The 12,561-nt window shown below is 40.1% G+C and overlaps 1 protein-coding gene across 2 annotated transcripts; it reads right to left on the bottom strand.

Annotated features, from left to right (window-relative positions):
• Positions 1 to 6,161: 6,161 nt before the first annotated feature.
• Positions 6,162 to 12,334, bottom strand: UQCRH (ubiquinol-cytochrome c reductase hinge protein). 2 transcript variants are annotated; one of them, XM_016199286.2, is made up of 4 exons: positions 12,199 to 12,334; positions 9,252 to 9,278; positions 8,355 to 8,516; positions 6,162 to 6,383 (listed from the first exon to the last, which is right to left on the bottom strand). In XM_016199286.2, exons 1-4 carry the CDS (start codon positions 12,250 to 12,252, stop codon positions 6,351 to 6,353), a joined length of 276 nt encoding a protein of 91 aa, XP_016054772.1. In that variant the 5' UTR covers positions 12,253 to 12,334; the 3' UTR covers positions 6,162 to 6,350. The 2 variants fall into 2 exon arrangements, with proteins under 2 accessions (XP_016054772.1, XP_016054773.1); XM_016199287.2 differs by lacking the exons at positions 9,252 to 9,278; positions 12,199 to 12,334 and adding an exon at positions 8,614 to 9,230.
• Positions 12,335 to 12,561: the final 227 nt, after the last annotated feature.

Genomic DNA, 12,561 nt, shown 5'->3' with positions numbered 1-12,561 from the left:
TTGGGTTGTTGCAACTGGGTGGTATTTCTCTCAGTGGGTAGATACTGCTGAAAACCCTACAATACACAGGATAGAGAATTATCCCCCACACGCAAAGAATTATCCAGACCAAAATGTCAGTAGTGCTGAGGTTGAGAAACCCTGATTTAGGGCTATTTCAATTTTTTAAAAATCCTCACTCCAGGATATGTTTTTATTGATTTTTAGAGAGAGCACTGGGGGGTGGGGGGTGGGGAGAGAGAGAAACATCAATTGGTTGCCTCCCCTACACACCCCAACCAGAGAGTGAAATTGCAACCTAAGTATGTGCCCTGACTGGGAATTGAACCCACCACCTTTTGGTGTACAGGATGATGCTCCAACCAACTGAGCCACCTGGCCAGGGCAGGGCTATTTGAATTTTCTAATTCTTCTTGTACTAGTTTTGACAATTTGAGTCTTTAAAATAATTTGTTCTAACCCAGCCAGGCATGGCTCAGCGGTTGAGCATTGACCTAGGATCCAGGAGATAGCAGTTCAATTCCTGGGCAGGGCACATGGCCGGGTTGCGGGCCTGATCCCCATTTGGGGCGTGCAGGAGGCAGGTGATCAGCGACAACTCTCATCATTGATGTTTCTATCTTCTCTTTCCCTCTCCCTTCTCTCTAAAAATCAATAAAGACATATTTAAAAATAATAATAATTTGTTCTCCTCTAAACTGTCAAATTTCTTTGCATAAAGTTGTTCAGAATATTTTATTATTTAGTGTCTGTAGCATGGGGCATCAAACTACAGCCACAAGCCAAGTTCAGCCTGCAGCCTATTTTTTGAAAAACTTTTAACACAACCACACCTTTCATTTACTGTGGCTCCTTTATTGCTACAAAAACAGAGTTGAATTGTTGTTCTAGAGATATGGACAACCCCAAAAATATTTATTTTCTGAATCTTTACAGAAAAAGGTTGCTGCCCCTGATTTGTAGGATCTCTAGTAATGTCCCTGATAATGGTAATTTGTGTCTTCTCTCTTTTGTACTTTCTCAACCTAACTGGAGGTTTATCTATTTTATTGAACTTTTCAAAGAACCACCATTGGTTTTGTTGGTTCTTCCTTTCTCTTCTATTTCATAGATTTCTGCTCCTATCATAATTTCTTTCTACATAACTTGTTCTTTTTAAATAAGTTTTTAAAATACAATAGAATATCTATTATATTTACCTATGTATTTACCATTTCTGGGACTGCTCATTCCTTTGTGTAGATAAAAGTATTGTTTTTTTCTTCCTGAAGAACTTTAATATTTCCTCTAGTCCAGGTCTGCTGACAATGAATTCTCTCAACTTTCATTTGTTTAAAACACCTTTATTTTTGCTTTAAGGATCTTTTTACTAGATATAGAATTCTTGGGTCAAAATTTTCTTTCAGTTGAAAATGAGTTGTTTCTTATGAAAAGTGTGAAGTAATTCTTTGTGCCTCGGTATGTAATACGCCTTTTCTCTTTAAGATTTTCTATCACTGGTTTTCAGCAGTTTGAGGATAAGTGACTTGGTGTGATTTCCTTTGTTTATTCTGTTTGGAGTCTGTTGAGCTTTTGGGAACTGCAAGTTTAGAATTTTCATCAAATTTGGAAATTTTCAGCCATTAACTGCTTCAAATATTTTTTCTCCCTGCTCTGCTTCCCCACTTTCCTTCCCTTCTGGGCCATTTGATATTGTCCCACAGCTTGCTTTTTCCTTGTTCATTTAGTGTTTTTTTTTTACCCTCTTGTGCTTCAGTTTATATAGTTTCTGTTGCTATCTTCAGGAACATTTCAGTACACCGATTTTTTTCCTTCAGCATCTAATTCTTTGTTAATCTTATCCAATGAATTTATTTCAGACATTGTATTTTTATTATTTTTTTAAATCCTCACTCAAGAGGATATGTTATTAATTTTTAAAGGGGGAGGTAGGTAGAGAGACAGACAGACAGACAGACATTGGTTGTCTCTTGTACACCCTCTGACTAGGGATCAAATCCACAGCCTTTTTTCTGCCAAGGGCCATTTTGATATTTATAACATCATTCAAGGGCCATACAAAATTATCAACTTAAAAATTAGCCTGCTATATTTGGTCAAACATTTAATTGACTTACCCCTAATATGATGGCTGGAACTGCTTCTCTTTGGTGAGGTCTTGGCAGGGCCAGACCAAATAATTTACAGCCTGCAGGCCAGACATTCCCCACCCCTGGTGTACAGAATGATGCTCCAACCAATTGAGCCACCCAGCCAGGGCAGATATTGTTTTGGGTTTTTTTCCAGATATTGTATTTTTAAGCTCCAGAAATTCTATTTGATTCATTTTTATATTTTCCACTTCTTTCATTATATATATACATTTAAATACATCTCTATTTCAGAGAGGAGAGGGAGAGAGAGATGAAAACATCAATGATGAGAGTCATTGATCGGCTGCCTCCTGCATGCCCCTGACTGGGGATCCAGCCCGCAACCCTGGGCATGTGCCCTGACCAGGAATCAAACCACGATCTCCTGGATCCTAGGTCGAGGCTCAACTGCTGAGCCACGCCCGGCTGGGCTCTCATTATATTCTTGATTTCCATTAAATCCTTCAGCATATTTATAATGCAATTTCAAAGTCCTTGTCTACTATTTTATCATGTCTGTCATTCTGGGTCTATTTTTATTGACTGTTTTTCTCCTGTCACATTTACCTGCTTCTTTGCATTTCTAGCAATTTTTTAAAATGTTTTGATTTCAGCCCGGCGGGCGTGGCTCAGCAGTTGAGCATCGACCTGGGATCCAGGCGATCGCGGTTCGATTCCCATTCAGGGCACATGCCCAGGTTGCGGGCTCGATCAATGACTCTCTCATAATTGATGTTTCTGTCTGTCTCTCTCCCTCTCCTTTCCTCTCTCTGAAATCAATAAAGATATATTAAAAAAAAAAGTTTTGATTTGAGAGAGAGGGAAGAGAGAAACATCAATGATGAGAGTCATTGATCGGCTGCCTCCTGCACACCCTCTACTAGGGTTCAAGCCCACAACCCCGGCATGTGTCCTGACCAGGAATCAAACCTGGATCTCCTGGATCATAGGTCAGTGTTCAACCACTGAGCCACGCCAGCCAGGCATAGCATAGTACTGTGTAATTTACATTGTTGAATGCTGGATTTTGTCGTCTTCCTTTAAAATGTCTTTGTTCTGGCAGGCAGTTAGGTATTTTTGTGAATTGGCTTGATCCTTTCATGGTTCCTTTTTAAGATTTGTAAGTAGCCTCTCTCTAGGGCTAGTTGTAGCCCTATGCTTAGGTGTCCCCTTCTGGAGTTCAAGTTCAGTGTTCCAGGTGTTCAAAAAATTCAACAGGAACTCCCCACATTAGCTGGTCAAAACTCAAACATCTCCCAGGCCTCTGATACCCAGTAGTTCTTTGCCCAGCTACATGGAGTTTCACCCTACTCACTTGCAGCTTAGTACTCAGCAACAGACTCAAGCATCCACTTAGCAGAATTCTGGAGCTCTTTCTCTGCGTAATTCCCTCCTATGATAAAACTAGTAACATTTTACTAACCACTAAAATCTGAATAATGAATTTAGAAACGTTTACTATAAAATTTCAGCTTTGCTCTGTTCAAAAATTAAGATGTTTGAAAAACATCAGATTACATACAACAAATAGTGCCACCATTTGTGTATTTGTGGGATTATAAATCACTATGAAATGGGTTCCAAGTCAGAAATGGCTGGAAATGCTGGCCATCCCTCTAGCTAAGACAATAGGTTGAAAGAGCATCTAGGCTCAAGTGGCTCTTTGCCCCCCCCCCCTTTTTTTTTTAATCCTCACCGGAGGATATTTCCTCCATTGCTTTTCAGAGAAGGGAGAGAAACATCAATGTGAGAGAGACACGTTGATTGGTTGCCTCCTGTACACGTCCTGACTGCAGCCGGGGATCGAGCCTGCAACCAAGGTATGTGCCTGCCGTCGGCCAGAATCGAACCCAGGACCCCTTCAGTCCACAGGTCGACCCGCTAACCACTAGTTGCAAACTAGTGAGCCAAAGCCAGTCCATACATGTGTATTATTTAGCCTAAAGCTTTCGAAAAGTTCACATTTAAAAATCAGATTTCACATAAAACTTGGATTTTTGGCTCCTTAACAAGTGATCAAGAAACACTGGATGTGCATTCTCACAGCAATAGCTGATTAAAGTGCAGAAGCAGTTTCCCTGTTACCACTCAGGTGGTTGAGTTTGTAATTGCTAGACCTTCGCTGTCTAATATGGTAACCACTAGCCACACGATTATTTGAATATAAATTCAAATCTTAATTATAATGAAAACTTAAAACTCAGTACCTTAGTCACATTAGCAACATTTCAAGTGCTCAAAAGCCACATATGGCTAGTGGCTAGCACACTGGATAATGCACAGTGGAACTTTGCTATTATTGCAGAATATTCTGCTGGACAGTGCTTACTTAGCCTGTCTCCCCAACTGGAACAAGGAACATTTTCCCTATCCCTTGAGCAACATACATTACTAGCAGTACTGCAGAGCCTCATCACTATTTACTGTTTTTATGGGAAAATGTCAAGGTCCAACACTAAACATGGGATTGTGATGGCTAACAGCACTAGCTATTAACTTTAAGTCTGGAGTCAGCCTCTGTTCTACACATTTGGGATTTACTAGGGTTTTTGGTTTTTAATAATTTCAAACCTTAACACTGATACATCACTGCCATCAAATATTTAGATTCTGTTTAAGTTTACCAATTGTCCCAATAAGGCCCCAAAAAGGATCCAGTTTAGAATCATGTATTGCATTCTTGCCTCTGTAGTCTATCTGGAACAGTTCTTCAGTATCACAACCTTGACATAGTGAGGGTTATTCTGCACAATGTCAAATTATATAGAATGTCCCTCAATTTATCTGGTTAGATTCAGCTTATCTATTTTTTGCAAGCATTAGTGATGCTTTTTTCCCTCATTGCTGTGGTAGTTATTTGTCCCATTGTTGATGTCAGCTTTAATCCAAGTTACTGCCTGCCAAGTTTCTCCAGTATACTTTCTCCTTTTGTAACTAACACGTATCCCTTTCTTCACCAAACTTTCAACTGATTCGCTTATTTGCATTAGCATGGACTCATGAAGTCCTATTTTATTCAATGGACTATCATCTAATGCTGTCATCAACATATATATGTATTTTTTTAATCCTCACCCAAGGATGTTTTTTAATTGATTTGAGAGAGGGAAAGATCAGTTGGATACCATATGCGCCCCAACTGGGGATCGGACCCCACAACCTTTTCGTGTACAAAACAGCACTCCAACCAACCGAGCTGTCTGGCCAGGGCTGTCATATTTTGATTCTCAAATTGTCCCAGATTTGACTAGTGGTTCTGTGTACTTCTGACATGTTCCTGTTGTTCTTTGAGAGCTTCCTTCTTTCTGGAATAAAATGTTCCAAACTTCTCTTGTATTTTCCCTGCCTAGCCCTGGAATCACTTATTTCTCCAAGGGGCCCTGGTTCCTTTTATTGGAGAATGAAGCCCTCTTTGTGGGCTGAGCTAGGGAATATATATATATATATTCCCTGCATATACACATATTGGCGTCTACATTTACTTACATTGAAATCTATATTTAGTTTATACCAATACCTTAACACTGCAAGGTTCATTCCGGTTTTTTCCTTTTCTGTATTTGTAACTTCAATCTCTGCTAGTTCCCATTATCTTCAATATGTTTATTTACCGGCTCAATCCTACCTGTATGTATGTAACCAATCTCTCATTGCCAGCACCACCCTCTCAGGTGCCCTTTTCTCACCCTGCTTAGACTCCAATATCTTCCCCTTCACAAACCTACACCCTCCTCACTCCTTTTTTAAAAAAATGTATTTTTAAAGAAAAGCAACTTTGTTGGACACTAAGACCAAAAACTGTCAAAAGACACTTCTGAAATAAGCTTTCGTATGAACTGGGTATTTAATAATGATATTAAGCAATTACTGTTCATTTTAAATGTGATAATGGCATCAAGGTAAATTGAAAAAATAAAAGTCCTTATCATTAAAAAGATACATGCTAGGTGAAGGGTACACGGGTTGATTATTCTATCCTTATGCTTGAAAATTTTAAATTAAAAAAAATTTCCAATTAAAATAAAGGTCTGCAGATCACTGGAATTTTATTAAGATGGAATCACTATTAATTATGTAGAAGCTACTTGCCTAACCAAAATCCATGAGGTGTTCACATGAACTTACAGTCACACAAATAAGAAACAAATGGCATATTCAAAACCATGAGGAAATATCCTGATGCCCAGGTGATGCCCAAGGGTGAATGAGTCAGCACATTTATTTCAAGCTGTTGAAGAGTTTGTGGGCCACCTAGATGAAGGAAAGAAAATTGTTAATTGGCAGCTTTAATGTCATGGCTTACAAGGTTCTTCATGACCTGGAACTGTACTGCCCTTTCTCTAACCACTCCCCTTCTCTCACACCTCCAGAGCCATAGTGAACTCCTGTCAGTTACCTGAATCTCCTTTCTCCTCTTTTCCAGTTTTTTAATCTTTTCCCTTAGAACTTATGTTAACATGAAAGCCTTCTCTAAATAAGCCCTATCCCCACACAAATCTGTCCCTCCTGTCTTCCCCACAGAAACTTATACCTCCCATATCACAGTGCTTATTAATTCCACAAATATTTATACATCTAAATACCAGGTACTGTTCTAGGTGCCCAGTGAGTTACTTCAGTAAACACATCTCTGCTGTTTATGGAACTTAACAAAGTAACAGAGAAATATACACAAGGTCACTTCTGAAAGTGATTAATATTGAGGAAAATAAAAAGATGCATAGCATCTTTAAATATGGGATCAGTGAAAGCCATCCTGAGACTGTTATACCCAAGAGACTTACCAATTTACTAACTGTTCTCTGGCTCATAAAGGACATACCATCATGCCTATCCCACTCCCAGATCTTAACTTGGTACTCTGCTCATAAAAATATTTAAATAACATGAAACTTACCATTTTACCATTTTTAATAATACATTTCTGAGGCATTAAGTACATTCACACTGTCCTACAATCATTAATCTCCAGAACTTTTTCACCTTTATAAACTGACTCTGTACCCATTAAATAATAAATCCCCATTTCCCCCATCCCCTCAGCCCTTGGCAACCAGCATTCTACTTTCTGTCTCTAGGAATTTGACTATTTAAGGTATCTCATATAAGTGGAACGATATGTCCTTCTGTGACTGGTTTATCTCACTTAGGATGTCATCATGTTTCATCCACGTTGTAGCATGTGCAATTTCCTTCCTTTTTAAGGCTGAATAATATCTCATTTTATATATAGCTGATGCATATCTTTTCATATGTTATCAGCCACCCCATCAGTTTTTTGTTTTTGTTGTTAATCCTCACCCAAGGATATTTTTTCCATTGACTTTTAGAGAGTAGAAGGGAGAAGAAGGGAGGGGAGAGGAGGAGGAGGAAAGGAGGGAGGGAGGGAGGGGAGGAGGAAAGGAGAGAGGGGGGAGAGAGGGGGAGGGGGGAGAGAGAGAGAAAAACATCAATGAGACACTGCACGAACCCTGACGGGCTGGGTATTGAACCTGCAACCCAGGTATGTGCCCCTGACCGGAATTTGAACCCGAGACCCTTCGGTGCAAAGGCCAACACACTAACCACTGAACAATGCTGGCCAGGGCCTGATCAGCTTTAACATAAGCAACCATATCTAATTTTGCCTACCCTATAATTTAAAATACTTTACTATTATATGTAAGAGAGTCAAACACAAGTTTACTTAAAAAAAAAACTGCTATGGACAAACTGCTATGTAAAAGATACATTGGAGGATATAAATTATTTTAAAGAATAGCCTGTTACTGCCCAGTCAGCATGGCTCAGTGGTTGAGCATTGACCTACGAACCAGAAGGTCACAGTTCAATTCCTGGTCAGGGCACATGTTCAGGTTTCAGGCTCGATCCCAGTTGGGGGTGTGCAAGAGGCATCCGATCAATGAATCTCATCATTGATGTTTGTAACACCCTCCCTCTCCCTCTGAAATCAATAAAAACATAATAAAAGTACAAAATCCAGCTTCCCCACTGTTAAGCAGTACAAGTTGGGATATCATTTCTCTTCTCTGAGCCTCAGTTTCTTATCTGCAAAATGGGGATAATGATACCTGCCTCCAGTGAAAGTAGTAAGATTTACTTATGTAAAGTGCTCATGCTGTACCTGACATCCATTGTGCCACAATAAATGCTAGGGTGGAAAGGTTGTGTCTTCCCTGGCCACTGTAAGCTTTCCCCCTTCCTGAATTTAGGCTGACTTACACAGTGGTCCCTCGCATGCAAGAAGTCAAAGAGCTCCTCCGTGCAATCCTCTTCTGTTTGTGACCTGGAGGACACACGCTGATCACAGAGTTCTAGCCGCTCCCGAGCCTTCACACATTTCTCCAACTGCTCGCACTGCTCTCTCACTGTTGTTAGGGGATCCTGATGGAGAAACAAACAAAAAAACAAAAAAATAGGAGTTTTAGGCATATGCCTTGATTAATACAACCACCAAACCAAGGTGCTGTCTCTGAATTACCGTGCAGAAGGCCAGCTGGCAGAACCATACTGCCGCCAGAAATAGCAGAATGGGGTCTCCCATTCAATTCTGATGCTAAGTAGTAGGGAAAAGTTTCACATTTCTGCCTTCCAAGGTTGCCAGTATGCACTGAAAGCCTCAGTCCTATCTGAAAAACAAGGTGGTAAAGGAAACCTGGCCAAACCTGAAGCAGATCTATAGGAGGCCTTACTTGTTAACACAGCATTCTGGGATATGTAATGTCTATGAATTTCAAGTTCCCTCATCTGATAGCAAGGCCTATGCACCCCAGCTGCCCAGCTACAAAGCCAATGTTAACACAGAGAAGGGCCATCCAAGAAAAGGTCCTTCCAGAATTCTTTATTAAACCACAAACAGCAGATGACTGAGTGCCAGGCCCTTAAGATGCTGCTCTGCTCCCTGACACAACTGGAGAAGCCCAAAACCCAGGAAGACTCAGCTTCCCAGGCCCACCACCCCCAAACGCTCCACTGCAAAGGAAAGGAGTATTAAAGGCCTTTTGCACTCCCATTCTTTCCAAGGTGTCAAATATAAAGACTCCTTAAAATGGCTCCACAGTTTTATGAAGCTCAGACTTCCTTTTATTGTGATGGTTCCAAACCTGAGAAAGTTCTTACCACTAATTCCTCCTCCTCCTCTTCCTCCTACAAAAGGAAAACAAAATTAATGTCAGCAGCAATTTTATGACATATGTATTCCCAATCATATTGATCTTGTATTTACTGATAGACATATTAATCATCTTTTTAAATTTCTGTATTTTATGATTCTTTAATATTTTAGGGGCCCTGACAATACTAGAGACAGTACCTTCCAGGGCTGGCTAATTTCTAGAGATGGCAAACAACATGCCTGGGGCATGCCCCTCATATGCAAAACAACTAATCCAAATCCCTTACCAATAACCACTTCCATTATCTAACTCTCCAACACTAAGCCAATTATTGTCCCTGCCCTAATCATGACAGGGCCAAGTACCAAACAACTAGGGACCACCCTTGTAGCCCAGAGCCCACTGAAATGATTTAAACTATCCAATCCTAAACTTGCTAAAGCTTACCTATCCTGCCACGCCCATTCCTTCCCTTGGAAACCAAAGCTCTGGTTTCCCTAGTTCCTTCGCTCCTGACTGGTCCAGGTACTTCTCTAAATGGCCCTAGGTGGTGTGGTCTTATTTACTGTAAGTTCTTTTAGGAACTATAAGTAATAAACACTTTCAAAAACAGTTGTCTCAATGTCTATAATCCTACCATATACGTGGTTAAAACAAATCCTGGGTACATTTCAATAAGGACATACTATTTCACTTTCATTAGCAACAATCTAAAGCATATACAACACTATAAAGTACATAAAGCACTTTCATATCATATCTATAATGATTTAATTACAAGAGCTTAAGGGTCTCCCAGTTGAGAGAGAACACTAATTAGACATTTTCTAATATGGATTCAAGCTGCCAGATGTTCATATGGAACCTTAAAAAAATATTTTGTTCTAAGTTCTGGTGGGTCCCATTATTACCAGAAATAGCTAAACTTAGTCCTTACATCCCACATCAAGTTAGGAGGAAAACTAATATTTTTTTCTAGATTCTGAACTTGAATTGGGAATATGAAAATGGCCAAACCTAAACTTTTTTTAGCCAGAGCCTAACTAAAGATGGTCACAGTCACTTCTTTTTGGCTTGCCAAAGTCCCAGGACTCTAAGTAGACTATCAATATAAGATGTCTACATGTCTCCATTCACAAGCTTGGAAACACCAGGCCCTTCCTATTTATTTCTAATTCTGGTGACAATCTCAAATTTAATTTCCTTTCTTCCAAAGGGAACAATGTAAAAAAACAAAACACCTCCCTGTGGTAGTATCAGCATAGGCCTACATCTGGGGCATAGCAGAGTATATCTGATCAGTATTTCAGCCTGTCATGCACATGTCCACATTTGGGAGAAGGGAAAGAAAAGGTATAGAGGGAAATAAAAAGAACCAGTTTAGCAATCCCTCATTGTTTTCAAATTCCAACACAACCTGGCTCATTCTCTACCATCCCCTTCCCTTCAGGGAAGGGACCAAAACAAAGCCCATGAAAGCTGGGAAGGGTAGGGCAAATTCATATGTACTCCAAGCTATTTATTCCCACAATTGGCAAAGGTCTCATAAACATAAAGATGTTATTTAGGATGTAAAATTCTAGTTTTTCATTAAATGCGGTTTCTTGACCTTGCTCTTTAAAAAAAAAAAAAAATCATACTAAAGAAGTTTTCCAAAACCAAACCACATTCTGCCTGAGTTAGAAACTAGAAATTAGTTATCTTAGGAGCAAGATCTTTATATCCTTTCCCTACTGGCAATACTACATTAATCATTTTGTGTCTTTGATAATTTTGTGTCAAAAGTATCATGGCTTGTTTTGGAAAAACAAATCCAAATACAAGTCTGATTATGGACTACTTTATGTAAAATTTCCAGGCAATGAGAAAAACCAATGTCACATTAAATAAGATTTAATCTCCAAGAAGTATGGGTTTTTCGTAAAAGACCTCTGTTTCCTTAATTTTAAAATTAACTACTTACTTTCTTTTTCTCATCTACCACTGTGGTGTGCCCTACAGAAGCTTCTAGTATACTCCTTGAACTTCCTAAGAGTGGCTCCGTATCTTTCTGAAAATAAGACTAGGAAAAATTATGGGATAAACTAGTTTCTAACTATTCTGAACCCATAAGAACAACAAACTAGCTTCCCCAAAGTGACAGAGAATAGATAGGAAATGTGTTTGGAAACAAAAGCTAGCTGGCTTCTGTAAAGCTGTATAGCACTGTGGCTATGTCTTAGCTGCTTGGTTCAGATCCTGGCTCCATGATTTACTACCTGTGTCCTTGGACAAGATATTTAATCTCTCTACGCTTGTTTCCTCATCTGTAAAATGGCAATACTAGTATCTAATACCTCATAGGACAATTGTGTGGCTTAAACGAATTAGCACATGTAAAGCACTTGAAATAGTAACCAGTCAATAAATAACTATTACTATATTGGCATTCTTACTCTGGAAAGGAACTCCCTCTTTCATCACAGAATTATACCGCACATTCCTACACTGTCACCAAAGAAAGCTACCTCCCCTAAACCCCTCAAAGAGAAAGAAACCACTTTTTCACAGAAACTGGTGTAAAGCCAGATCTCCAGAACCTCCACAAAAGATGTGGCAGGGATTCCTGACCTGAGCTGAGGTCAGGGCTAGGATTGGTCGCTTGGTCCCCAAACATGTCAAATCAGAGACACCTAATTGACTAAAAATATAGATACTATTTTTTACTAAAGTAGTAAACACAGCATTTTCGCTATCGTTAAACCTTAACCACATTTATAGAATAGAGAGGTCCAGGCCCAAAGGCTAGTTATCTACTTGCCCAAGGTCACTCGACGAATTCTGGGGGTCAAGGGAACTAGCCCTCCCTACCCTGCAAACTCCGGGGGGGGGGGGGAAGCAGGGCCACGAGCGCCCCGGGCGTGTTAGGTCCTGACCCTCCACAAAGGATCGAGCAGACCATCTTGCCTTACCTGCTTGGGATCTCCGGACCCGGTCAGCATCTTTCGCTCGTCCTCCAGCCCCATGTCCAGCTACGGTTCTGAATTCAACACGAGCAGCAACAGCGGCACCTACTCCACTTCAGAATCAAGAAGGACTTGCAAGGGTCACTCAGCGGATATCCGGCGACCTGGCCGGAAGTGCGGCAGACTTGTCGCAGTCGCGAACACACACTCGGATTGGCATGTACTACCGTCCAAAGGCAGGGGTTAGGGGTAGCTGGTATTTGCACCAAAGAAAGATTTACTAAGAAATGCCCCCTTAGTCACGCCAGACCCAAATACGTTTATCTAGAGATTTATTTGAAATGTTATCTCCTAAGAGACTTTGTAAGT

This window comes from Miniopterus natalensis, chromosome 9 (genome assembly GCF_054644295.1).
Source record: "Miniopterus natalensis isolate mMinNat1 chromosome 9, mMinNat1.hap1, whole genome shotgun sequence".
Lineage (NCBI taxonomy): Eukaryota > Metazoa > Chordata > Mammalia > Chiroptera > Miniopteridae > Miniopterus > Miniopterus natalensis.
The sequence above is the reverse complement of the archived record's forward strand: the minus strand, read 5'-3'. Positions and strand labels throughout refer to the sequence as shown.

Bases quoted from the DNA above. Each gene is read 5' to 3' on its own strand.
- UQCRH (XM_016199286.2), bottom strand. From the start codon at position 12,252: ATGGGGCTGGAGGACGAGCGAAAGATGCTGACCGGGTCCGGAGATCCC. The intron at 8,517-9,251 runs GTAAGAACTTTC...TTTCTCCATCAG, and splicing joins AGGAGGAGGAGGAATTAGTG to GATCCCCTAACAACAGTGAG. The intron at 6,384-8,354 runs GTAAGTCAGCCT...TCCTTCATCTAG, and splicing joins TGCATGCGAGGGACCACTGT to GTGGCCCACAAACTCTTCAA.